Source organism: Heliangelus exortis, chromosome Z (genome assembly GCF_036169615.1).
Source record: "Heliangelus exortis chromosome Z, bHelExo1.hap1, whole genome shotgun sequence".
NCBI lineage: Eukaryota > Metazoa > Chordata > Aves > Apodiformes > Trochilidae > Heliangelus > Heliangelus exortis.
The window spans coordinates 10,262,002-10,288,239 of record NC_092454.1 but is presented as its reverse complement, the minus strand read 5'-3'; the positions used below and the strand labels follow the sequence as shown (position 1 = coordinate 10,288,239).

At 57.0% G+C, this 26,238-nt stretch overlaps 2 protein-coding genes across 6 annotated transcripts in view; both read left to right on the top strand.

Moving 5' to 3' along the window:
- Positions 1–20,396, top strand: part of ATOSB (atos homolog B) — a 39,963-nt gene extending 19,567 nt beyond the window's left edge. Inside the window, exons 3-13 of one of the 5 annotated variants that reach the window (XM_071730233.1) lie at positions 3,082–3,258; positions 3,606–3,696; positions 10,404–10,496; positions 12,147–12,399; positions 13,528–14,786; positions 16,313–16,371; positions 16,666–16,762; positions 17,227–17,385; positions 17,764–17,832; positions 18,296–18,501; positions 18,854–20,396. In XM_071730233.1, coding sequence (XP_071586334.1) covers positions 13,707–14,786; positions 16,313–16,371; positions 16,666–16,762; positions 17,227–17,385; positions 17,764–17,832; positions 18,296–18,501; positions 18,854–19,007 — 1,824 coding nt within the window. In that variant the 5' untranslated portion in view covers positions 3,082–3,258; positions 3,606–3,696; positions 10,404–10,496; positions 12,147–12,399; positions 13,528–13,706 and the 3' untranslated portion in view covers positions 19,008–20,396. Of the gene's footprint in view, positions 1–3,081; positions 3,259–3,605; positions 3,697–10,403; positions 10,497–12,146; positions 12,400–13,527; positions 14,787–16,312; positions 16,372–16,665; positions 16,763–17,226; positions 17,386–17,763; positions 17,833–18,295; positions 18,502–18,853 lie in introns of those variants that run through there. The other 4 variants (XM_071730238.1, XM_071730237.1, XM_071730236.1 and 1 more) reach the window with 4 other exon arrangements.
- A 35-nt stretch (positions 20,397–20,431) lies between these two features.
- Positions 20,432–25,911, top strand: STOML2 (stomatin like 2). The gene is made up of 10 exons (XM_071730241.1): positions 20,432–20,587; positions 21,955–22,107; positions 22,433–22,532; positions 23,218–23,276; positions 23,392–23,493; positions 24,033–24,167; positions 24,640–24,784; positions 25,074–25,153; positions 25,361–25,489; positions 25,603–25,911. The coding sequence occupies exons 1-10, from the start codon at positions 20,537–20,539 to the stop codon at positions 25,732–25,734; spliced, it is 1,086 nt and encodes a 361-aa protein (XP_071586342.1). The 5' UTR covers positions 20,432–20,536; the 3' UTR covers positions 25,735–25,911.
- Positions 25,912–26,238: the final 327 nt, after the last annotated feature.

The window sequence follows — 26,238 nt, the reverse complement described above, 5'->3', positions numbered from 1 at the left end:
GAAGATGAATAATCCCTGATGAAGTGAAGAGGGACAAACAGCTGTGGACACTGTGTGGCAGGAGAACTGGGATGGGATGATATGCTACAGATCTGGGGTCATGGTTGGTTGCTGGCTCTGAAATCCCCTTGTGTCACCTGGGCTCTGCTACAGCCCCTGGGGGATGTTGTGAGGGTCATGAATGGCTGCTGCCCTCATCCAGGGACCTGCTTTGGGCTGGTGAGTCGAGTCCAGGTGGTCTCCACTGAGTTTGACTCCAGGTGGTCCTGCTCATCACTCCTCAGGGCAGGTCCACTGTGGGTATGGTGCAGGGAGAGTTGCCTGTGCCACCGTGCTGAAGCCAAAGCTCTCTGTATTTAGGGCCAAACTTAGAGCAGGTATCAGGGACTCCTGGCTTGGGATAGCTTAGGTGTGTTGCAGGAGGCACTGATGTAGGTGCTTGGTATGTCTTCCAGCCAGAGCAAGGATCAAATACTTGAATGAAAATAACCCCTGCTGGCCTCAGTGTTGAGGTGAGCCTCTTTTTATTTATTTATTTTTATGTTACCGCTTCAGAGGTGTGCAGAGGTGTGCTACTTGGTACCTTTTGTCCTCCATGGTGGCACCTTATGCTGGGCAGGATGGAATGGACTCTAGCATTCTGCAGAGATGCCCTGGAGCTCTGGAGGTGCTGTGGGGCTGCTGGTGTGCCATAGCTGAGTGGTGGGTTTGTGCAGCCTGGGAAAGGGAAGGCAGCAAAGGGAGCTCTCACTGCTGCTGGCAGCTGTGGGTTTGGAGAGAAGCTGAAGCTGAGCTCTCCAGGGAAATGCCCGGGAACAGGATGAGAAGCAGTGGCACACACAAGGGAAATACCAATTAGATATTAGGAAAAATATTTCCCCACAAGGGTGGTTAGGCTCTGGAGCAGGGCCCAGTGAGCGGGGAATCGGTGTCCACATTTGGAGACCTTCAGCACTTGGCTGGAACAGATCCTGAGCAACTTGCTCAACTTTAGCCTTGCTGTCAGAAGGGTGGTCCCAAAACCCCCTGAGTTCCCTTCACACCACTGTTGTTCCCCAGTTCTGCAGTTCTCAGGGCACTTGTCAATGTAGCAGTTCATGGCCTGTTGGACTGACTGACTTGTAGGCAAATGGAGGGATCAGGGGTTGTTGTGTCCATCCTCTTCTCCTGTCTTGATTCTTCTGGTCCATGTGGTATTAGCAGCGTCAGGGGATGGAGGCACCATGTTAGCAGCATTGCCCAGCTCATTGCTTTGCCTCCACCTACCTTAGCCATCTCTGCAGAGCTCCAAGTTTCTCCCTCCCTGCATGGGCACAAAAAGCTGTTGGCAGTAAAGCCCAGGACAATGAACCACCCGCCCTGCTCTGCTAACAGTGCAGAGCTGTCATCTGCAGGGGGCTGCTGGCATTGTTGGGAGGCTGGGGAGCATGCTAGAAAGGCTCTGAGTTCATCTTCCTTATGGTGCCTGTGCCAGAGATAGTGTCAATTGTGGGAGAATTCACCAGTAGCCTTTTTAGAGGCTCCAGCTGCCTGACCATCCCAAGCAGATAGGGAGCAGATGGAGAGTGAGATGAGCCCACAGAACTGTCTGGAAAGAATTACTTGCTCCCAGTATTTTCTGTTTCTTTGCCAACCTTTTATTCTCATGGCTGCTCTTTTCCTGATCCTGTCCTTCTGTAAGGCTGGCTGCTGGCAGCCTTATCAGCTTTGTCTTCAGAAACAACTTCCCGTGGCAATTTTTTGTGTCTGTGAGCTTTGACCCTGGTGCCTTATGCTGCACAAGCCCATGTCAGGTGTGTAAGTGCTCAGAGGGATTTTGGTGTTTCCAAACAACTGCAAGAATAATGAAGCAGAGCAAAGGGGCTGCGTGTAGACACAGTGCCTGGACACAGATGACCCACAGTGGTAACTACATCTGCCTCTCTGTCTGTCAGAGACTGAGAGTATGTCCAGGCTCCACAGATGCTTTTATGTGGGTTTGCAAGGTCTAGGACTTTCCCATGAGCCTGAGTTTGTTCCCGGATCCCTTCTCAAGTTGCTTCTCTTAGCCTTTCCCTTGGGCTCACTGATGCTGGGCTGCCATCTCACTCAGAGCATTGTGTGCTCCCCCTCCCCCTGTAGTTTGCTTGTTACTCAACACTTCTCTGGCCACTCTTGCATTACTTGGGTATCCCTGTTGCAACACACAGAGAATCAAGAGCAGCAGGGTCTGATGGTCTGAGCCAAGAGGCCCCTGATGTCCATTCCCAGCTGCATGGGTAAATCACTGCCTGTCACATCTCTTGTGGGCTTTGTCTCCCTAGGGGGTTCAGGTCTGGGGGAACTTCTGCATCCCCAGTGGTGCAGCTCCCACCAGGGTAGAAGGTGTTTTGGACCCATTTAAGCTAATTTCTGAGGTCTCTGAGAAGCACAGAAGCAGAAAGTTCCCACAGAAGCAGCATGGCAAAGCACAGGCTGAATCACTGCAGCCAAGCAGAGTTTGCATGGGGGCCCTCACATATTTTGGGGGGGGAGCTCATGTGCTGTGCAGGTTTTGGTCACCTGGGGATATAGCTGTGTCTTGAGCCTGTCCTTGTACACTATCACTTCTGTGATGGGGAGGGAGGCCAGGTCTCCTCTCCAGCTTCTGCCTGGTGTGAAGCACCAGCTGAGTCTCAGCTTGCTTTATCTCCACGCAGATGCCAGGTGGATTCCCCCTTCCATCCAGGGCCATCTGCATTGCTCAGAACCCTGGTAGCCCTGCAGGAGCCTCAGCCCTGTGGAGGTGGTGATGGATGCATTGGATAGATGCACTGGGCAGAGTGCTCTGCTGTTGATGGGCCCCTGTGGGGGGGTTCAGGGTGCCTGTGCCCAAAAGTCTGCCAGTTTCACAGGTGGAATTTTGGAGCAAGACTGTCTCCCACTGCACTGCATGTGGATATGTCTGTGGTCAGACATGCCAGGATTTCCTACCCCCTTGTTTCCCTTCAAAGGGGTTTGTGCACTCACGTGTGTGCCTTTGTTACAGGCAACAGTGTGTTTCAGTGACAACTGTGACACCCTTTTCCTGATGCCAGCAGAGTGTTTCTCTTTTACCTTCAGGACACCGAATTCAGGGTGGAAGTCCTCTTTCCCTGCAGTAGCCCTTACTGTCTCCAGCTCTTTACAATCAAAGATGGACAAAGCCTCACCCTTGTGGGCTGAATCCCTGCCCAGCCCGTGCCACCACTCTGGCCTGTGCTTGAGACTTGAGACTTTCTAAATCGCTGCTGGAAAAGGGTGAGTTGGGTGGGTGTGCATGTCCATGTGTGTGTGTGTATCTGTGTGTGTGGTACCTCCCCCTCCTGTGCCACATAGATGTCTAGCACAGGGAGTGTAAGAGATGCTGAATGTCCCCACAGCTGCTGCAGCCTTATCTGCAGGCTGCAGCTTGCTAATGCTGAGCTGGAGGCCTGAGTGCCTGTGTCCAAGCACCTCCCTTGGAGGGCTCTTACAGTAAAAGGAAGTGTATTGCAAGAGGGGTTGTGGTGGGGATGGGCAGTTCCCACAGGGTAAATGCTGTGTGCATTATCCCTGCTGCCTTCCTCACCACAGGCATTTTGCCTGCTTCCTCTTCCCATATGTAGCTTTGATGCCTCTATCCGGAGCTGGCCTGGTAAAACAGCATCCCTGGGACCTTTTCTCCTGCTCTCTGATGTCCTAGTGACTGTTCAAGAGGTAGGGGAAAGTGACATTGCTGTGGCTCTCCCAAATGGGTGCTAGGGACTCATCAGTGGAGTGGGTGCAAAGAGGCTTGGGCTGTTTGGGCTCTAGGTGGGTGGAAGTGAGGGATAGGGGAGACTGGGATAAGTTGAACTGAAGCAATAAGGAGGCCAGAGGGCACAGGTGAAGAGCTGGGGACGTTGGGGATGTGCATGTAAACAGGATGGGGTCTGATGGTGATGGAGGACAGGGTTGGGGTGGGAGCAAAGAGGAGCACTTTTGTGGGAATGCAGAGCCAGCTGCCCTGTGGAGGTTGTGGGAAGGTGATGTGTGTTGTGTCTGGGAACAGGCAGCGTGGGTGGCTGCAGGGGCACTGAGGCACAGATGGACCTGGCTTGGTAAGGAGGAAAGATTGGATGTGGATGGCTGTGGCTGTATGTGGTGGTGACTCAAGGGGAGAAGAGAGGGTGGATTAGAGGTGGGAGCAGAAACAGTCCCATCATCCCGTGACTGCTCTGCTGTCTTCTGCCCCTCACAAAGCATCACCCTGCCACCAGGGCTCTCTGTAAGAGACTCGTGTTTGTGTGTTTGGCTCATAGTGATGGAGAGCAAGCTGAGATGGGAATGCTGCACAGTTTGGTTGCACTTCCCATGGTGCATGGCCCAGGAAGAATGGTGGGATGAGAGCTGCTGATAGGTGATTGCTTTTCCATTGGTGTTGAGTTAAATGGTTCAGGATAGGCTTTGCAGGGCTTCTGATGCAGGTGCCAACCCCAGGGCATCATTCCTCCTCTTGGGACACAAGATAAAAAGGTCTGTTAAGGCTAAAGCTTGTGCATCACTTTGTATGGTGAGTGTCTGGTCCTGCTCAGACCTGGGGCACGCCTCCCTTGGACAAATGTCCTCACTGAATGTGAAACATGGCAGCCTGATGGAGAGGTGATCCCTGCACTTCTGCCAGGAGGCATTTGCATTCTCTTGGCCATTTTGTGACCAGCCACACAGGCACATGACTTGGTAACCACAAACGGTGGAAAATTTTTTTACGAGTTGCAGTTTGGCACCAAGGTCTGGAGTGGAGCAGCTGGTGTGCTGGTATGGACCTCAGCCAGTGCCCGAGGTCCCTGTCCCTCTGGCCACCACCCCTGGATAGGGACTTGAGGACGGGGAAAGGGAGCATTCTGGTGTGTCCCTGTGCCTGGGTGGCCAGGGGCTTGCTTTTACTGCGGGTGCCCTCTTTGTTGCCCTTGGGTGACAGCCGAGGCTGCTGTGCCGGTGCAAGGTCAGCACTGCCGGGCTCGGCAGACCGGCCCGGTGCCAGGGTTTGCCAGCTCGGTGCGGGCTGTGCCGTCCCCCGGGAGCGGTGGCACGCAGCAGCTACCCCGAGGTGAAAAGACGCAGCGTTTTATGAAGCAGAGCTGGCCCAGAGGAATTTTCCCCGTGTGGCCAGCTGTTGTCCAGGGCCTGGCTTGCGATCTTCCAGCACTTCTCACCCAGCTCTGATTCCGGGAGGGGAGCGGGGGCTGGCCCACCCTCCGGACAACCTGTGCCGGGCGAGTGGGGCCACCTCGGGCTGGCGGGGGTGAGTAGCCGCGGTGGAGCCCAGGAGCATCCATCCTTGCTGCCTCTGCAGGGATTCTCTTGGGCAGCGGAGAGTTTTCCCCACCCCCAGCTCTGCCGCTGCCTCTTTGTTTTCTGGCAGAAGCCTCTGTGCCTTTTCATTGCCGTTGAGGCGCCGAGCAGGAGCCTACATGTGCCTTGTGTGCGTCTCTCCGGGAACGTGATGCGGGCTGGGGATCCTGCCGGGCCGGGCATCTCCATCTCTGGGCTCAGGAGATCAGCCGGCAGCTCTGCGGGGTCTCCTCTCCGTAAGCTCGTCCCTCCGGTCGAGCAAGGCTTCGAGGCCACTGGTTTCCTCCATGAAACCCTCTCTCGCCTTGGCAGCGTTTCTGCACCTTGCCACAAGTGGAGTAAGTTGGATGGGAAGGGGCCGGTCCTCAGCTGGGCTCGGCGGGGGGCTCGGGCTCTCCGCTGCGGTCCTTCCTCTCCCTCGCTCCTGCTGAGGAGGCACCTGAGCTGAGAGCCGGGGGCTGCGGAGCCCGGGATTGCTTGTGCTGCGCCTGCCTCTCCCCGCATTTGATCTCTCGACTTCCAGCGGGGACTGAATTCCTGTGCTGGATTCTGGGCTCGGCTCTTGTGAAAGGATCCAATTATTTCAGAGCTTTGAGCATCTCCATTTGCTGCCCATATTTGCAGCGCCCGGGTCTGCGCTGGCTGGAATTCCAAGTGATTAACGTGGCTGTGACATCCCTCCTAGGGGTGTTATCTTTGCTCGCTGTCCCCCACCGCCCCCCTCTTCCTCCTCCGGCAGCCAGCGAGCGAGACAGGCAGGCAGAGACAAAGGTCTGTCCTCAACCTGGGCTGCCTCCCCGTGAGCGGTTGCTGCATGGGATTTCCCTGCCCTGCCTGCTGCAGGTTTCCTGGTCTCCCGGTCGAATGCTGGAGCTGGGCGGCCGTGGGCTGGATCTCTGAGGTTTGATCCCGCAGGTGCTTGGGTGGGCAGGGGGATCTGCTGCTGCTGCCCGAGCGTCCTGATGGATTTTAAGCTGCTTTTCATTCTTTGACTGCGCTTCTCCTGGGGGAAGAGGGGCAGCCGTGCATGGAGGGGAGGCTGACGGGGCGGGGTGGCATTGGACGTGGGGGGAGAGCTGTACACAGGTGGCTGTTGCATAGCGGGATCTGCCTGCAGACCCTGCGAGCCCCCTTCCCAGCCACAGGCTATTGTCAGCCTCGCTCCCTGCACAGGAGGCACCTGGGCAAGGTGTGTGGAAGCCATCCATGCCAAGACATGGGGCATCAGGGGGAGCAGGGGTAAGCCTCCGGGCTGGGAGCTCTGCTCTGGCTCTCTGATTCTCCTGGGAGTGGGTTCATTGTGTTATCCTGGGTCAGCTGAGCAGAAGGGCTCTGTCCCTGCAGCACCTGTGCGTGGGGCTGGGGAGGCACTGCACGTCGCTGGGCAAACCTCAGCTCCTTAGGAGACTGCTGCAGCCTGGAGGCCCAGCAAGGCATCCTGCAGGGAGAGAGGGCTGCTCTGTCCCCGGGGGCTTCTGCACCCCATCAGTGTCCCCTCCCACAGATGGGAGGAGGAGCAGCAGCAGCTTCTCACAAACGTGGGTGCTGTGGGGCAGAGGGAGGTGTTGGGTCTGTCTCTGGTGGTTTTGAGGAGGTCACCCTCCTAATATGGGCACTGTCCTTCACCCCATCCTTCCCCTCTGGGCTCAGGCTTCCTCCAGCACAGGGGCCAGCACTGAGCAAGGCTCTGCAGCTGCATAAATCTGGTACTGCAGGGCGCTTGCTGGGGACCACCAAGAGCAGTGCTTGCTTTTGCAGTGGTGCAAGGATGCCCCCTCCCTCCTTCCTTCTCCCCTCTTTCCACCAAATATGAGCTCCTTCCTCCCTATCCTGAATCTGAGGGAAGTGCCAGAGCCGTGTCCATGCTGATTGTCTTTCCATTCAGGCAGTTTGCTTCCCTAGCTCTTCTCTAACTAGCTTCCCTCCAGGATTGCCTCCTCTCCTGTGAATGGTGCTGGAGGTGATCCCTAGACTTGTGTCTGTCTCTCTCCTCCTGTGATATTGCCCAATCTGTCAGACTGTGGAAAAACCCTTCTCTGGTGGCAGCACTGCTGCTAGTGTTGCCATCCCTCAGGGCTGTGATGGAAACTTTCTGCCTGCTGGCACTTCTCAAGCTCTGCTCAGCCTGTGCCTTCTGGGTTTGCACTTGCATTTATTAGATTTACTTCCTTCTCCTTGGGTTCAGATAGGACTGATAGAGCTACAACTTATCCTCCAGGCAGTCTGTTTCCTGCAGTTTCTATTGCCTCTTCTCTTGTCTTGTGCTTTGCTTGTACCAAGGATAATTATTTGCCCTTGTGTAATCACAGCCCCTGCCTGTGTGGTTCCTGCTTCACCTCCAGTGAGGCTGCAAAGGTCGGTGTAGGACTTACCAGGAGAGGTAGTAGGAGGGAGGAAGGCAGAAAAAGCCCCTTTCAGGTTGGTTTGGATTTTTTCTGTGGTCCAAATAGTGCAAGGACCCCTCTTCACCCTGCCAGCCCCCCGGTGTGGTGCTTTGCTCCAGGCAGCAATGCCCAGACCAAAGCCCAACGTTGTTCACTTACCCTGTGTCCCTTTGACTTGTTGGCAGTGCTGTTCTGGGAAGCCACATGGATCCCCACAGGGTGAGAGTGTCTCTTTCAGGTACAGCTCCTTCTCTGTTCCTTGTACCAGTGCTGTGCTGCCATCCCCACCAGCCTCCTCTTTGCAAGGGCTCTGCCAGTCCTGCCCCCCAGCAAATTCCCCCCTGGCTGGCAGAGCTGCCCCTGCACCCATCCTTACCTTTCCAAGCAGTGCAGTACAGTTAAAACAGCAACAGATCCTTTTGCAGGCTGCAGCCCAGCGTGTGGTACAGCTGCTGCATCACCCAGACAGGGACCCTTCCTCACCTGCCATGCTGCTCTGTTACCACCAGACTGAGACCATGGTCAGTTAATCCTGGGTTCCTCCTGGATGTGCTTATAGGACTGAAACCAGCAGGTAAGGCAAGTCCCTGATATCCCACCCCAAGCCTGGCTGTGTCATCCTGCATTGGGGTCTGGTGGCTCACTGTCCCTGGGGAATGCAGTGGCTCTGCCCCAGTGCCTGGGACACACTCTCTTAGGTCCTTTGGCACCAGTTATGTCTTGTGGCTGCTGAGGTGTGGTCTCCCAGGCTGTGCTGGGCTGGAGGAAAAGAGAAAAGCTGTTCCTGGCACTGTGGACTCAGGTGACAGGGTGTGAAAAGACAGGGTCCCTCCTGAGGGTGTCTGGGAGCTTGGCAGGAGCCAGGTAGAAAGCTGGAGGAGCTCTGGCTGGGCTTGAACCAACGTGCAAGGGGCCTTTAAGTTTTATCTGAAGAGTCAGAGCACCAGCACAGGGTAAAACACTGGTAAAATCAGTATCATTTGGGCTTAAGAGAGGCCAAACCCTTGGCTCAGACACATGGAGCCCCACGTGCTTCATCCAGGGAATGGTACCTGGGCTGCTCAGCTGAGATGTTGAGGACCTCTACCTGGCTCTCTCCCAGCCAGGTGATTAGAAGCAGGTATCTGGAGATGCTCAACTCAAGGGGAGAAGTTAAGAGGGAGCAGGTGCTGTCTCCTCATCTCTGGTCCCCGTGTTGTTCTCTTGCTCTGTAGGGGGATGGTGAGGTCCCACTGGGTGCTATAAGAGCCTGAGCCCTGCTGTGACCTGGCTGGGCTCTCAACAAGGATGAGCTGGGCTGGTAGACAGAGCTAAACACAGCCAAGAGAAACCCCAAGGTGAGGGGAAGTGAATGGGAACCTTCCCTGGACACAGTGCCTTGCATCTTCCCCACCGAGGAGCAGTGCTGTGCTCCAGCTGCTCCCCATCCCAGTCTGATGGACAGCCCTCCAGAGAGATGTGCAAGGAGGCCCTAGGGTGTGCTTGCAGACACTTTTGGGGTGGGCTAGGGAATCCTGGCATTTCCTGAACAATGCTTGAGGGGACTGTTATTGTGTTGGCAAAATGCCCTGGTGCTAGTGGTTTGCACTGCTGTCTGGTGCTGGCATCACTGGTGACAGGTGCTGAGGTCTTGGTTGGGATGGGTTTGTGGTGTCAGGATGAGCAAGTGCCCTGAAAGGAAGGTGCTGCTGAGGACCAAAGGGCTGTGACAGCATAGGAACATGAGAAGGAGAAAGAAAGGATGCAGGTGAAATTGTATTTGTCCTGGTGTGGACACGTGCAAGAGGGATGTGTGTTTCTCCTGGTGGCTGACTGTGCCACACGAGCTGTGGTGCAGATCTCCCGGGATGGAGGAAGGAAGCAGCAACATTCCAGGCAGGCAGAGCACTCAGTGTCTGCCCACAGCTGCAGGCATTCTCGTCCTTCTCTACCTGCCTTGGTGCAGGCCCCACAGGGGCTGCCAAGAGGAGCTGGTCTTTACAAAGAGCTTTTGTTGAGGTTTTGGACCCGAGGTTTGTTATGCTATGGTGTTGATTTGCCCTGCTGTGTGTGCTCCCTGGGAGCTGGCGTGTTGTATCTGTGTTCTGGCTGGTTGCTGGTGGTGCCCTTCCCCAGCACTGCTGGTGGTGGTTTTTGGGTTGGCTGACTCTCAGGGACTGGCCATGGCTGCCTGTTAATTACAAATCTTATTGGAATGTAATGAAAGAGCAGCCCATTTCCTGGTGCAGGCCAGGTCAGGCAGTGAGCACAGTGAGTGACCTGCTGAAACTGGCTTCCTACCTACGAGGTGATGGGACACAGAACTTGCCAGACCAGGGTGCTAGAAAAGGGCTGTGCTTGGGTGTTTGGTGCCTCTGAGTGTTCCTTCAGGGATTTGGTACATCTTCCTGGTCCTGCTGTTCCCAGCCTCCAGAGCAGTGCTTGCTGCTGGGTTGGGAATGCCAGTGGAACAGAGGGTGAGTTCCCTCTGGACAGCCACTGCAGAGAGCCCCTGGTCAAGGGCTGGAGAGGGAGGCTGGGAGGGCATAGCCCCCAGGCATGGGCTGTGTTTCTGCCTTCACCTGGAGGTTCCTGAGACAGCAAAGCTCATGGGCTGCCCTGGCACAGGGGGGCTGAGCGTGGAGGTGCCTGGGGGTTCCTGCCCACTTGGGAGGTGCAGCAGGAGCTTCTGCTCAAGCTGACTTTTTTCCTTTCCCTCTCTCCCAGGCAGCCAAGCTGTGGTGCCAGTGGATTGTGACCACAGGGGAGCTGTGTTGCATCTGCAAATCTCTGCTGTGCATCAAGGGCACATCTAAGCAGGTAAGTGCTGTGCAGATGAAAGGTCTGCTGTCTTTGCATGGAGGAAGCTGGTGGGGGGGCATCATGCCTCCAGGCTGTCAGGCTCCTGGTTTCTGCCTTCCCTGCCAGGCATCCCTTATTGGAAGAGACAATTGCAAGCCCTTGTCCTTTTCTGTAGGGCCACAATGTCCTGTGCTGTGGGTTAAAGTTATAGGAGGTAGACATGAGACCAGCAGCCATCTGGAAATCCTGAGTTTGGTGATGATCTGCACTGTCTTGAGAAGCAAGACATGAAATGGTCACCAGAAATAAAGGAGAATCTCTTCAAATGCACAGGGTTTCCTACAGGAGGGCATGCAAGAGGCGTGTGAAAGGCACGAACCAGGTATGAGAGTTCACAGCTTAGCTTGTAGAGTTTGTGGTTTAAATGTAAATCAAGGTGATGGCCTGAGATGGACAAGGTGTATGTGGCCTTTGGGTTTGGGAGGTGTTTACTTTTAGGCAGTTGTTCTATCACCCACTGACCCCTTCTCACCAGAGAGGGGAAATCAGGGAAAAAGAAAGGAGGCTTGTAGGTTGAAATCAAACCAAATTTAATAAATAGTAATGAAGAACTACTACCAAGCCCACTACTAATTTGACATACAAAGTTATACTCAGCACATGTAGTGGTCACGAGCTGTGTGCTTCCAGCAGTGATTGGCAAATGCTGGCACCACAGCTCCAGCAAGGGAGTGATGGTCACAGCAAAAAGGAGAGGAGAGGAGGCCCCGGGGGTCAGAATGACAGATGAGAGCCTCTAGGGATGGTGGCTGTTGAGGTAGAGCTCCATCCCCAGCAAGCCTCCCAGTTTATAGTGAGAGTGACCTTATAGTGTGGGATGCTTCTGTTGGGCAGTTTGGGTCAGTTGCCCCAGGTTTTGCTCCTCCTAGCCCCAGCACCTGGTTAGCTCAGGTATCTGACCTTGCTCACTATCTAAACCTACACACCATGGGAGGCCATAACTTGAAACAGAGGGCCTCATCAAGTTTCTTCTCACAGAGCTGGGTGCTGCAGTCTTCTCAAAAATTGCAGCTTCCCTGAACAGAAAATCAATTCTGGAATCCTGTCCCAGTGAAACCAGGACAGGAGGTTGGGAGAGGATAAGCCTCTGTGCTGCCTTCTTAGGCTGTGTGACCCTGTGGGAAGGCAGTACCCTCTTGTGAATGCAGGGAGGAAAAAAATCAGAAGAGAAAAAATTTTTGGGGCCGGGTGAGACATATGCTTAATGGTAATATGTCTGATTTTATTTATTAATCAGCAATGTTCTTTTATAGTGCAGAGTAAACAGGGCATCATGATAAGGTGGATTGTTTTAAAAGCAAGATACAATAAACAAAGATCATGGTTTTGCTAGCTACAGGCATTGATTACAGCACTTTCCCACAACAACCATCCTGGCTAAAGCCAAAAGTTGATAAAATCATAATCCCTTTGTTCACACCAGGTGTACTCCAAATTCCTGACTATCTTTTGTGGCAATGAGCCTTGCCTCATCTTCATTTTTCTGGCAGCAGTCCTGGCCTCGTTGCTGTCTGTAGCTGGCCTGGCACCGTGGGACCCTGCTTTTTCACTAGCTCTCAGGTCTCAAATTATCGAGAGCTCCACAGTATCCTCCTGCCCATCTCCCAGGAAGCATCTGGATCACTCCATCCCTGCGTCTCCTGCTTCCCTTCCTCCCAGAGACACTGCAGAGACTGAAGAGCTGGAGAGGACCACGCAGAGGTTTGGAGGTGCACCGTGATGGTGGGAGCCATTCCACGGCAGCCACGCCGCTTCTGGGGGGTGCCTTGCTGGCAGGTATCTTCAGCTGGCTGTGCCAACAACTGCCCACTGTGGGACAAGGAGGTCAGTCTGGAGCAAAGTGGGATTCTGCTGCAGAGAGGTGAGCTGGGGGGACAACCTGGTGCACGATTATACCTCTCACTGCTCCTTTTAAACAAAATTCCTGGGCTCAGCTGCCCTAGCCTGCCACTGCCACATCCCCATTGCATCAGGGATCACAATACCACATGCAGCATTGCTCTTCAGGTGGCCTTGACCCAGTTGGAGAACCAGTTTCCTGATTGCTCACCTGTCCCTAAGTCTTTGCTCCACAAGAACAGGCACACCTGTGGGGACAGAGCTGCCAGGCACAGGCAGTTTGTAAACCTCTGGACTGTTCCTGCCTCTCCTCAGTTCTTGTAGCCATTTCAGTATTTATCATGGCAGAAAAACTCGTGGCCAGGATTATCACAGCTGTCAAACTGGGCTGAAATTCAAAAGTGAGGAGCTATGCAGCAGGGAGGAGGTCAGGCTCCTGGGGCTGGTAGGGGTGGATGGATGGTGCAGATGCCCACGGTGGGCTCTGCAGCCCATGATACCACCCAGATCCTCATTGAGGTGGTGGAGGTCTCTGGTCTAAGCTGGCAAAGCTGTGTCTTAAGATCAGGTTTCCCCAAGCTGCCCAGCAAGGTTTATGTCCCTGGTGTGGGGCTGGCACTGCAGGGCACTTGCCCTGCCTCATTCAGTGCCGTGGAGGGTGCAGGTCTTGGTGAGCCCTAGGAGATCTTTTTGCTGTTGCCCAAAAGGATGATGACAGGCCTGAGCCCCGGGGACTGATCTGACCTGCCCAGCTCCTGTGCACAAGCACATCAAGTCCCTCGCAGAAGGCAGTCCCCCTTCTCACTGGTCCAGACTTGTTTCCAGTGACCTCAAGCCTGACTGGAGACTCCTTTTCATGCCCAGGACAGTAAGGAAATGGTGATCCTGCTTTGAGCAGCATGTTCTAGCAGCAGGTATCTCTGTCCTGGAAAGGGTGATTGGAATCTTTAAGGTCCCTTCCAACCCAAATCAGGGTTCCTCAGAGCATCACGCCATCAGACAGCTCTTTCTGTCCCTGGAGAGGGAGGTCCAAGTGGGGACGCCCAGGGAGCTGCCTGTGTCCCAGCAGGTCCCTCACAGCCAAAAGCCCAGATGAGGATGGTGGGATCCTGGTCTGATCTCCATCCTCCTGCTCTCTGTCTCTCTGCAGATGCTGCACTGCAGCACAATCTGTAGCGGAGGGCTCGCCCGCACGTCCTGAGCGAGGAGTTCCATCTCCCACACCCTGCCCTCACACCCCGATCCGTGGCACTTTACTGTCCCCCCTCCTGCTGCTGCATGGGCTGTTCTGACTCCAGCTCCGCTCGGAGTCCAATTAAGTGAGGCTCCATGAGGCACATCCACGCAGAGACGTCCCGGCCCCCGGAGCATGGCACGGACCCGAACCGGTCCCGGCCCAGTGGAGAGGCATCCTTGGAGACTTCCTCTCAGCGGTGCACCCACCGTGGCATCCTCATGGGCTACAACGAGACAGAGATCAAGCGCCAGAAGGTTTACCAGGTCTCCATCTTCTCCCATCTCTCCAGCTCCTCGGAGACCACGGAGCCACGAGCGGGCAGCCGGCTGGCAGTCAAGAGGGGTTACCCTGAGCAGAGAACTCCTGAGGGGGGCAGAGATCCCAAACGAACTCACTGGGGTGGTGGTGGGGTGGATGGCAAGCGTGATGGGGGCCCTGGGCAGGCTTCTCTAGATGATGATGATACCTTTGAGGATGGTCTGCTGGTGGAGGAGCTCTCGCTGTGTGGCTCTGCTCAGCACTTCTCCCACAGCGGGCTGCGGGTGGTGGAGCACCGGTGTGAGAGCAGCCGGAGCCACAGCCCCAAGGCCAACAGGGAGAAGAAGTCACAGGATGTCTCCTCCTCCTCCTGGCCCCAGCACATTGCTTGCAGTACTTTGCACATGAGAGACGGTTGCCATGTCTCATCGGGGGATCAGTCTACAGACTATGGAGAAAATGGGGAGCGAGCAAGTGGCCACAACTTGCTTCACTTTGATTTGCACAATATTGCACAAACAGCCTGGTGGGAATCTGGTGGAAAGACAGAGAAGCCAGGGAGCAGCCCAGCTCACAGCAGCAGGTCTAGTGGAGAAGAGGAATGGCCAGTAGTGGCCAACGGGTGCAAAGAGCCCCCAGCTTCTCAGACAGTGCTCAGCCCTGAGCCCAGCAACCTGAGCTCCCCGGAGAAAACACCCTGTGGGAGCAGCCAGCTCAGCAGCAGCAGCTGCACAGCCAAAAGGAAGCTGCTGCCTGCTGGTGAGGCTGTCACTGACTCCTGCTCTGAGGATGAGAGCCTGTCCCCACCAGCAAGGAAGAAGAGGGTCCTGCCGTGCCACCCCGTGCCCACCTCCTGCCGCAGCACCGATGCCAAAGGGGCTCCGTTCTGGAATCACCTGCTTCCCATGGCCAAGGTGAGTATCTCCTGTGGCAGGGAAGTTTCAGGGACACCCAGGGATCAGGGATGTTCTTGTAGATGATGTGGTTCGTGCTGGCACAGCACCCTGTCCTGTCGCGGTGCCACAGCACTGGTGGAAGCAGGGCAGTGACTGCCAGCCAGCCTTGGGACACACAGTCTCTAGGTCTGTCACCAACCCCTGACACCTTGTAGACACTTGATCCTTTGCTTGCAACCAGCTCTTTAGCCTGGGGGGTCTTTCTTGGACAGGACACAACCTCCTAGTGACAGCAAGAGTTGGGTATGTGGCTTTGGCCACAGTCAGTGTCTGATAAATTCACGTTTAGCCAGACTTAGCAGCAGGCTTGGGAAGTGTGGCTGTCTTCTGCCTGGGTGGGGTGCTTGGGTCCCTGGCTGCAGTATCCATCAGGGGAAGGGTTTGGTGGCAGGGTCTGACCAGGGACTGGGAGCATCAGTGCTGTGTACAGGGACTGGGAGCATCAGTGCTGTGTACAGAGATGCCACTGGCTTTTCTGCAGTCTAGGGGTGCCTGTGGGCTGTCCCCAGGGTGCCAGGAACTCAGAAATGAGGGAGGCCCCAGAGGTTTGCAACCACCCTGGAAGCTCAGAAGCTGCCTGCAATTCCTTCCTGCTCACCATTCCCTCCTGGCCAGCTCCCTGCCTCCATCATGTCCTCCCAATGGAGGCTGCTGCAGGCTCATGTTGGAGCTGGCACTCTCCTCTCGTTCCCTGGGGCATCCCCTGGTGCAGGGATTGACAGCAGAGCTGCCCTGGCTTCTTGCTGCGTGGAGTGGGACACAGCATCCGTGGGGCACAGGTCGGTCCCTGCCCATGTGCCCTTTTGGTGTCTGTCCCCCAGCCTGGCTGCCCCCAGCCATGCCCTTACAGAGTGAAGCCCTCCAGCAGCTTCCCTGGGTTTTCCCGCCTGGTCATGCCAGCCAGCTCCATCATCCCTTTGTGTTGTGCTGCCTTTTGTGTGGCTTCCAGAAGGGAAAGCCCCTGAAAAGGGGATATCTTTAAAAGGAGGCTGCAGTGTGGCCCTGGCTTTAACCCTCCAGCCCACTGCTGTGGGAGCCTGGCTGTGGGCAGGGATGGGCAGCAGGACGCTCTGCTCAGAGGCACAACTGAGGATTTTGTGTGAATCACCAGGGATCACTTTTCCTGGGCTGGTCAGGGAACTTAATTGTAGTTTTCATCCTTCCCTGGGAGGTGCAAGGGGGTGTTGGTTCATGGCTGTGTCTGGGGTCACTGAGACTTGCTCTGCAAGGTGGGAGCTGCACCCTCAGCTTGGGTACCAACACCCTCATCCCCAGCAAGGCCACTCTTGGGTCTGGGCAGCTCCACATCTCCATCAGACACAGCATCTGGCCCCACTGCAGAGGCTGCTGACAGCTCCTCAGGGATGGGAGCCTTTCTCTGTTCCTATGGGGTCCTTGTGGGGCAGAGGCAGGAGCTGTAGCACCTCCCCATCAGTCCCTGGTTGCTGCCCTGACTCTGTTCTCTTGTTCTGTGTCCCCTCCAGAGCTCTGCAGATCGCACTGCTGCTGGGAGGAGGCTGAAGAGTGGGCTGCGTCTCAAATCGTGAGTCTCCCAGCAGCCCCATGGGATGGGTGTGGGGGGCTCGGGGTGCCCAGCACCCCACAGCCCCGAGGGAGGGTGGGATTGAGTCCTTTCCCTGTGGACTCCAGGCTCCCCTGGAGTGGACTTGTGGACTCCCCTCCACAAGACACCAGGCTGTGGAGAGGAGGGAGGTTGTTTCTTCCCCTGGTGAATAGGAAAATATCTTCAACCTCCACCCAAGAGGGGAAGCTGCAGAGGACAGCCCGTGGCTGCCTGCTCTCCAGCCTGACACCAAACTTGTCTCCTCTCTCAAAGGAGACATCTCCGAAGCAGCCTCCGGAGAGGCACCAGGTCCTCTGCGGTGCCCTGGAACACCACTACTGTCAGCCATGCTCTGCTGGGCAACTTTGAGGTAACAGCACCCACCTGCCAGGGAGAGAATTGTGTCCTGGAGGCTCCAGGATGGGTTGGCAGCAGATGTTGAGAGGATGAACTTGACAGAATCTCTGGTGTGGGGTTGGGCTGATTGTCCCCAAGGGCCTGGCGTGCATTGGCTGTGTGACACAGCCACCATCCAGCCAGCTTAATGAAGTGCCAGGGCCCTGGACACTGCTGAGGTGGCTGCTGTGGGGCTGAGCTGAGGTGCTCTCCCTGCTTCTCTGTGTTAAATGGCTGGTTTTAACCCACCTGTTCAGGATGGGTTTATCTCACAGTGAGCTGCTAGGGCTCCTGTGGATCATCTCCAGCAAGCTGGGTGACATGTGAGAGCAGGCAGACACCTGGTTGTGGTGGCAGTTGGGGTGATGTCACCTGCAGCTTCATGGCAAGGAGCAGGACTCGTGTTTGAAGGTCCCTAATGTGTCCCTCCTCTCTCAGGAATCCATCCTCAAAGGGCGTTTTGCACCATCGGGGAGGATCGAGGGGTTCACAGCAGAGATTGGTGCCAGTGGCTCCTACTGTCCCCAGCATGTCACCCTGCCCGTGGACGTCACCTACTTTGACATCTCGGAACACAACGCGCCCTCTCCTTTCCTGGTAGGCAGACAGGGAGGGCTGGGGCCCTGGGGGAGGTGTGTGGGGGCTGCAGCCCAGGTGCTGCCCATCCTGGGGCTGCCCTACTCTGGAGAAGCACAGCTTGAGCTGCCACCTGCCTGAGAAGACCTCCAGCAGTGCCTGGAGGAGTTTTTAACCCAGGAAAAAACCCAAAGAGGGAACCCGTGCAGGCACATGAACAGTCAGGCTGCTGCCCACCTGTCTCATGGATGTTGCTTTGCCATCACCTTTTGTGTTGGTCCTTGTTCTGGAGAGGAAGGGATGGAGGGATGAGGAAGCCTCCTGGCTCTGTGCTGGATCCCAGGCGGGCTCTCTGTGGGCTTCCTCCCTCCCTCTCACGGGCTGTTTCTTTTGCTCCAGGGAGTGATTGATTTGGAGGCCTTGGGAAAGAAGGGTTACAGTGTCCCCAAAGCTGGAACCATCCAAGTGGTGAGTCCTCCATCCCCTGGTCCCCCTCAGTGCCTCAGGGAGGGGACCCAGTGGGGTCCAGGTGCCCTCCAGGTTGGACGTGCTGTGTTATCTTGTCTGTCTGGGCAGCAGGTACAGGGCCTGTGCAGCAGCCACCAAATCAGCACAGTGGAGGGGAGCACAGTGTCCCCAGGGTGCTGGCAGGGAGGGTGGTGGGAGATGGAGGGACCAAAGATCTTGGAAAGGGACAAGGGTCTCTCAGGAGGAGGGTGCGGGTGGGATGGGATGGGATGGGATGGGAGCACGGGGGTGGAAACAGATGGAAAGGACCAGCCTGTGGGCTTCAGGATAAGTCCTGTGGGGTTGGTTTGGGGCTTTCTGGACCCTTGGGCCTGCTGATGCCACCCCCAGATAGCCCAGCCCTGCCCCATGGATCCATGCCTCTCCCATTCCCGGTCTGACCCCCTTACCTCTCTGTCCCTAGACCTTATTTAACCCCAACAAGACTGTGGTGAAGATGTTCTTGGTGACCTACGACTTCCAGGACATGCCAGCCAACCACATGACCTTCCTACGACATCGCATCTTCCTGGTGCCCGTGGGGGGAGAAGAAGGGGCCACCGTGGCCCCCAGCAACCTGCTGGGGACCAGCCCACCCCGCAAGGTCCTCTGCTACCTGATGCACCTGAGGTAGGGCATGCCAGGAGGGGTGGGCACCCGCCCCGGGGTGGGCATCCTCCCCGGGGTCATCCCCAAGCTCCTCTCCCATATGTCCCTGCCTCTGCCCTGAAACTGTAGGGCAGAGGCAGTGGGATGGCAGGCAGCCTGACCCCCCCCTTGCCCTGGGGGGGACCTCGGGTGGGGTTGGAGCTGCTGCTCTGCTGCAGGACAGCGACCGCTCTCCCTCTGAAGGCAACCGGGGCGTGGCCACCTTCAGCGGGGGTCAGAATAGGCATGGGGGTCGTTCTTCCTTCCACTGAAAGTGTCCCTGCTCGTGCCTGGGAGCCTGAGGTCCCTCTGGCCTGCTCTTTTCTCCTCTCAGGTTTCACAGCTCCAAGTCTGGGAAGATTTACCTTCACGGGGACATCCGGCTGCTCTTCTCCCGCAAGTTCATCGAGGTCGACTGGGGGATCCCCTACGAACTGAAATCCTTCACAGAGATGCCAAGGAACCCCTGCTACTCATCCTGGGCCTGACCTCCCGGGGACACTGTGGGAGCCTCCAGCCCAGCACTTTGGGGATAAGAAAAGGGCCAGTGAGCAAACACTGCCTTTGAAGTATTTTTCCCTCCCTGTTCTGAGCAGCACGGGTGCCGTGCCGGTGCCCCACGGCAGAGCTGGGGTCACCAAGGGGATTCAGGAGGAGGGGCAGGAGCTGGAGAGCAGCCCTGGTGCTCCAGGGACATGCCCAAGCTTCTGGCAGTGCTGCTTCCAGGTTGGAAACTTGGTGGGAGCCAGGGGAAGGGAGGGAAGAGTTTGGGTGGGGGGCTCCGGGTGGTCATGCTGATCCCGGGATCGGGAGCAGAAAAGTGTGGAGTGTTTTGTATTTATTAGTATTTATTGTTGCTGGGAGCACAGAGGAGGCATGTGCAGAGGATTGGAGGTGCTGTGCTGTTCTTCCTGGGGGTTTGGGGTAAGGCTGAGGGGACAATGAAGAGGGCAGGGGATGCGAGCATCTTGGGATATGGAACAGGGGGTGACCCAGGGACAGCTCCTGGGTCAGGGGTGTGTTTAAAAGCCTGGGGGAGGCCAGCAGGTCCTGGGCACCGGCCTGGGGAGGCCTCAAGACAGAGTCCAAGGTGTCTGGAAGTGGCTGTTACCACAGCTCCTGGAGCAAAGAGTGGTGTCACAGACACAGACTGGGGACCTGGGCAGTGGGATGGGAATGGAGGATGGGGGCAGAGCCCCGATTTAGTCCCTGGGAAGAGGGGAAGCAGCAGAAGTCACCGAACAGGACTCGGTGGATTTTCAGGAGGGGGTGTGGGGGTGACCTGGAGCAATGCCTGTGCCTGCTGGAGCCTCGAGTGGTGAGGGCTGAACCCAGCGTGGCTCAGAGAGGGAAGGAAGGGCAGGGAAAAAACCCAGTTTGCTGGAACCCTGCCTGCATCCCCCGTGACCCGAGCTCTGGGTAACAGCGCAGCTGAGGGGGACGAAAACAAAGGGACAGGTCCCCAGGCCAGGCTGCAGCGGGGCGGGACGAAGGCTCTTTAGGGCTCCCTCGGATGCCGGGGTGTGGGGACAGCCCGGGACCGGCCTCTGACTCACTGGGATGGGGCGAGGCTTTGCTGTGCCCTGCCTGGGGCGGCCGAGAGGCTCCGGTACCGCCGGGACGGGGGTTTTGGGCCCCGTTTGCCCCAAGCCCCCCGCCCAAGCCGTGCCCTGCTGCCCCCCAGGCCCTCCGGTCTCCATGGCAGCGGGGGGTCCCCTCGCATGTTGTTCCGGCGTCCCAGCTCTGCCCCAGACACTGAGGTTCCCCAGGCCCGGCTCGCCCTCAGCGGAGGCGATGGGGGAGGTGGGGCGCGGCCGTACCTGTACTTTTCGTGTTTGTTTCTAATTTAATAAAAAACACCCGTTTGGACACTGAAACCGGACTGCGATGTTCCCTGCGGAGGGCGGAACTAAAGGCAGCGGCCGCAGCGGCCGGAGGGACCCGTCCCGGGTGACGAACCCGGAAGCCCGGGAGTCCATCCGGGGCGGCGGTGCGGAGCGGGGCGGGCGGCGGAGCGATGCTGGCGCGGGCGGCGAGCCGGGCCGGGCCCGGGTTCGGCCTGCTGCAGGTGGGGTAGGGGGGTCCGGGCTGAGCCGTGAGGGAGCCTTGGGAGGCCGGGGTGGACTGAGGGGAGCGGGGCTGGTGTGGGGGCTCTTGGGAAAGGGGTGGGGGGGGGGAAGGGGTGTGAGGGGTGCTTGGGGGGAGTGGGAGCGGTGAGGGGAGAAGGGACAGAGGGAAGCGGGAGGGAAAGGGAGGGAGCAGTAGTGGGTGGGGGGTTAGTGAGGAGGCTGGGGGCAGCCGGGCCAGGGAGGCACTGAGGAGAACTGCAGGAACGAGGGGCTGCGGGGAGGAGCGTGAGGGAGCGCCTGGTGGGAGCAGGTCCTGGGGAGGGGGCCAGAAGGGGGCCTCGGGTGAGAGGGCACAGGGTGTGGAACTGTGTGGCCTGGCATTGAGGTGGGGGCTGGAGAGGGGTCTGGCTGGGCTACAGGGGGCTGAGTGGGGCGGGAGAGATCCAGACCCACACCTTCCCGTCCATCTGTCCATGAAGGTGCCAGGGAGGCGTCGTTTCTCCCCGCAGTGGTGTTGTGAGGGAAGGAAGGACAGGGAGAAAGCTCTTCCCGACAGCTGCAGGGGAAGCTCTGACACTCGTGCTGGGGGCACGGCCCCTGTCCCTGCACAGTGTGGGTTTGCTCAGGGCAGCACTGGTGCTGGTGCATCCCCACAGCCTGGTGTGTCAGAGCTGCAGCCTCAGAGGGGAGTGCAGGGACGGTGCCCTGAGGTGCAGGCAGCTCTTCTCCAGGCCAATGGCATCCTGGGGTGCATCAGAAAGGGTGTGGTTAGTAGGTCAAGAGAGGTTCTCCTCCCCCTCTATTCTGCATTGGTGAGGCCACACCTGGAGTATTGTGTCCAGTTCTGGGCCCCTCAGTTCAAGAAGGACAGGGAAGTGCTTGAAAGAGTCCAGCGCAGAGCTACTGAGATGATTAAGGGAGTGGAGCATCTCCCTTATGAGGAAAGGCTGAGGGAGCTGGGTCTCTTTAGTTTGGAGAAAAGGAGACTGAGGGGTGACCTCATCAATGTTTTCAAATATGTAAGGGGTGAGTGTCGGGGAGATGGAGTTAGGCTTTTCTCAGTGGTGACCAGTGATAGGACAAGGGGTAATGGGTGTAAATTGGAGCATAGGAGGTTCAAGTTGAATATCAGAAAAAATTTTTTTACTGTAAGGGTGACAGAGCCCTGGAACAGGCTGCCCAGGGGGGTTGTGGAGTCTCCTTCACTGGAGACATTCAAAACCCGCCTGGACACGTTCCTAGGGGATGTACTCTAGGGGGCCCTGCTCTGGCAGGGGGGGTTGGACTAGATGATCTTTCGAGGTCCCTTCCAACCCCTAGGATCCTATGATTCTATGATTCTATGATCCTCTTCCTCTTCCTCCAGCTCTCCCAGCAGCTGAAGCGCTCGGCCTGGCTGTCCCCAGCACCACGCCGATGGAACTCGGGGCTGCCCATGAACGTGGGGGTGCTCTTTGTGCCACAGCAGGAGGCGTGGGTGGTGGAGAGGATGGGCAAGTTCCACCGCATCCTCGAGCCTGTAAGGAGCCCGCTTTTCCCCCCTCCTGGATTCAGCAGATTCCTAGAGCTGTAGCGAGGCGTGTCCTCTGCAGGAGGATTCGGCGGATGGTGTGCTTATTCTTCCAGATTTTTGACTGCCTGTAAACTAATTCTTCCTTGCTGGAGCACAGAGAAAACTTAAATTTCCACCGTGTGTAAAGCTCGATTGCTCTGCCTGCAGCACCTGCGGCGCACGGGGCACTTGGCCTTAGTTTCTGCAGCTCTCTCTGCTCTGACTGAGCTGCCTGGGGGAGGAAAACCTCAGACTGAAGGGCTCAGCCATCTTAATCCTGCCCTTTCCCCAGGGTTTGAACTTCCTCATCCCTCTGCTGGATCGGATTCGTTATGTGCAGAGTCTCAAAGAAATTGTCATCAACGTCCCGGAGCAGTCAGCTGTCACTCTAGGTGAGGAACAGTTTCTGTGTTTCCTGCTTCCTTCCCCTGCATCCCAGGTGAGCCAAGGGACAGCACAGGAGGAGTGCAGATGTCCCAGGATCCTGTGCCCAGCTTTGTCCCCGGGGACCCAAGCTTGGTTGTGCTGCTGGCAGTGGGAACAGGACAAGCCCAGGAGGTCCTGGCTGCCCTTTCAGGGCTGCAGCTGCCTCTCCTTGCTGGGTTGGATGCATCTGGGCAGGAGTCCATTCTCAGATGTTTTCCTGTGTTGAACTGCCAAAAAATATCGGTGTTTCTGTAAAAAATATTCCAGCAGATCAGGTTAATGGACAGCTCTGTTGCAATTCAAAAATTCATCGTTCAGCAGCGACTGAAAAAGCATTCAGCTTTTTGTTTTGTTTTCTTTCCTCCTTGAATCTTTATTTATGGAAATTACTATGGTATGAAACCTTTTGATCTGCAGACCTGAGACTTCTTGTGTATTAGGATGTCAGAATGCAGTGTTTTCTACAAGGCCCTTTTTACAAAACCTCTCAGATGAGGAGATCCCTCTCAGCCCATCCCTCTCGCGTGCCACGCTGCCGGCACCAGGATGGGAAGGGATGACCCTGCCTGGCTCTGCTGCTTCTCTGGGGGGAGTTGCTGTGCTTGCTCTTTGCTGCTGCAGTTAACAGGCTGTGTTGTTCTCTCCTGGCAGATAATGTCACCCTCCAGATTGATGGTGTGCTCTACCTGCGGGTTATAGACCCCTACAAGGTACCCCCTCCCAGGGATGTCCCTGGCAGGTTTCTCTCCTCTCTGTCTGCCCATCCTGACCCATCGTTCAGGGTTCCCCTCTGTGCTGTCATCACCTTTTCCTTCTGCTCTCCAGGCCAGCTATGGTGTGGAAGATCCTGAGTATGCAGTGACCCAGCTGGCCCAGACAACCATGAGGTCTGAACTTGGCAAACTCTCCCTCGACAGAGTCTTCCGGGTGAGCTGGGCAGGTGGATGATGGAGCTGCCAGAATCTCTGCAAGCCCCTGGGAGCTTGGGTGATCCACTCAGCAGCAAAACACCCTCTGCTTAGAGGGCTTGTTTCAGTGGGCCTATCAGTGAACCCTTGAAGATGGGTCTTGTTTCAATTATTGTTGTTTTTTTTAAATAAGAGATGTTTTTTACCCTCCCTGGAAAGGGAGATGGGTGGCATCAGCCCAGAGCTGGCTGATCTGGCAGCTCTTTGCCCAGGCCCAGCCGTGGGTAGCCTGGATGTTCTGATTTGGGGTGGGGGCTGTAATCCTCATGCAGGAACAGGAGCTGTTTGTACTCCTGCACCATGTTTGTACCCGGGTTTATGGCAGATCTCAGGCTCGGGTTGGGGCACTGACCCCACGGGAAGCATTTGGCACTGCCTCTCCCCTTTGGAGATGGGGCTTTTTTGGCTGACCTTGGGCTGTCAGGGAGGTGTCTCTTTCCCTCCTCTCATGCCAAGTGCCTCTGCTTTGCTCTCTTCCCTTTCTCTTGTCCCTCCCAGGAGCGGGAATCCCTCAATGCCAACATTGTGGATGCCATCAACCAGGCCTCGGACTGCTGGGGCATCCGCTGCTTGCGCTACGAGATCAAGGACATCCACGTGCCCCCACGTGTGAAGGAATCCATGCAGATGCAGGTCAGCTTCTCAGGGAGAGCAGGCTGGGACGTGGGGGAAGTCTCCCTTTCCTTGTAGCACAGTTGTTCCCTGTCTAGAACTGGCAGCACTGGGCCCAGCTGGGGTGAGGGGAGCGCATTGGCACCCTGTCTGCAAACATACAGCTATTGAATAGATAATTCCTGTCCTTGTTTTGGCAGTGGTGGCCCCTGCCTTTGCACAGGAGCTCTGCTAGCTCCCTTTAAGGCTCTTTAAGAAGCAAATCCCAGAGCTGGAGGTCTCTCCTTGAGAAGAGCTGGTGCCAGATCTCTGGGCTGGAAGGGCGGGGAGGTGTCTGCGTGCTTAGGTGCAGACAGTGCTGATAAGCAGAACCAGACACATCTTCTGCCGAGCCAGGTTTCCCCAGGAGGGCTGTAGGAACATGAAACCGTGTGCTCACCCTGCTGGCCCCACAGGGGGGATTTTCAGGCTGATCTCTGACCCCTGTCGGCAGGTGGAGGCAGAGCGACGGAAGCGAGCGACAGTGCTGGAGTCAGAGGGGACACGGGAATCGGCCATCAACGTGGCTGAGGGGCAAAAGCAGGCCCAGATCCTGGCCTCGGAAGCTGAGAAGGCCCAACAAATCAACAAAGCTGCTGGTAGTGCCTGGGGCAGGAGCGTGGGGGGGCCTGTGGCACCCCTCTGCACTGAGGGGGGATGTGCCTGGGGGGGAGGCTGCACCCCTGTCTGTGAGCCGAGCTCCTCAGCCAGGCTGATCCTTCCCTGCTGGGGTCCTGGAGCTGGACTGCAGCTCTGGGGCAGCAGGAGTGTCGTGGCACTGCTGCTGGGGAAGAGGAGGCTTTGCATGGCTGAGGTTGTCCTGACTCCCTCCTTGATGAACGTGGTTTGCCAAGGTTCTGACGTGCGTTCTGCTGTGGTTGGTTGCAGGAGAAGCCAGTGCCATGCTGGTGAAGGCCAGGGCCAAGGCAGAGGCAATTCAGCTCCTGGCAGCTGCTCTGGCACAGCAGGTGAGTGAGCCCCGAGCTGCCACCTCTTTTAATGATGAAACCACAGCCAGGGTGGCAGCTGCTTTGTCTCAGACACTCCCCAGCACCGTGGGCACCGGTGAGCCAGGGGTTCTGCTGTGTGTTGTGCTGGGTCAGGCTGGAGCAGGGGCAAGGGCTTTGCTCCTGGTGGATCTGTCCTGCTGCTGAGCCCAGTCCCTCTCTCCCCAGCACGGCAGCGCTGCTGCCTCTCTCTCAGTGGCAGAGCAGTATGTGAATGCCTTCTCCAAGCTGGCCAAAGACTCAAACACCCTCCTGCTGCCCGCCAACACCGGCGACATCACCAACATGGTTGCACAGGTCAGTGTGGTCAGATGGACCCCGTCACCTCCCCAGGGGATGTGAGTGAGGGTGGCTGCCCGCAGGGCCCGGCCCTCTTCTCCCCACCCCTATGGCTCTCCCCTTCCCTCCAGGCCCTGGGCATCTACGCCACGCTGACCAAGACACAAGCTGTGAAGAACCAGGATGAGGTGTCTCAAGCCCATGAAGAACCCCAATCTCCCCCCACGGAGGGGCTGAAGGCAGAGCAGGCCAGCTCCAGCTAGCGGGGCCAGGGTGGGAGGACCCCACAGTCTTCCCTGGGGGCTGCCAGCAGTCCTGCCCAGCCACCTGCCTCCCTCAGACGCTCTCCTTCCCTCGGTCCTGTTTTATATTTGGGTCTAAATCATGTAATAAATGGTAGGGGTGCTGCTGCTGCAGCAGGACCTACCGTCTGCTGCTGAGGGGGATTGTCTCTCTGAGGTGGGCTTCTGCCCAGAGCTGCCAGGGGTGTGCAGTGATCCACAAAAGGAGCTGGGACATCCCTCTCCCTGGGGGTGAACCCCCTCTCCCTTGGGAATCCTTCTGCTTGGAGGGACCCCTTTCCCAGAAGGACCTCTTTCTCAGGGGGAAACCCCTTTCCCTGGGGTGTATCCTCCCTGGGGAGTACCCACTCCCGAGAGGAATGTGCCTTTCCCGGGAGGGGAAAAGATCCCTCTCCTGGGGGGGAAATCCCTGGGGGAAACGTGAGCTCCCCTCACTCTCCCGGTAGCTGCTTTCTCGCAGCGCAC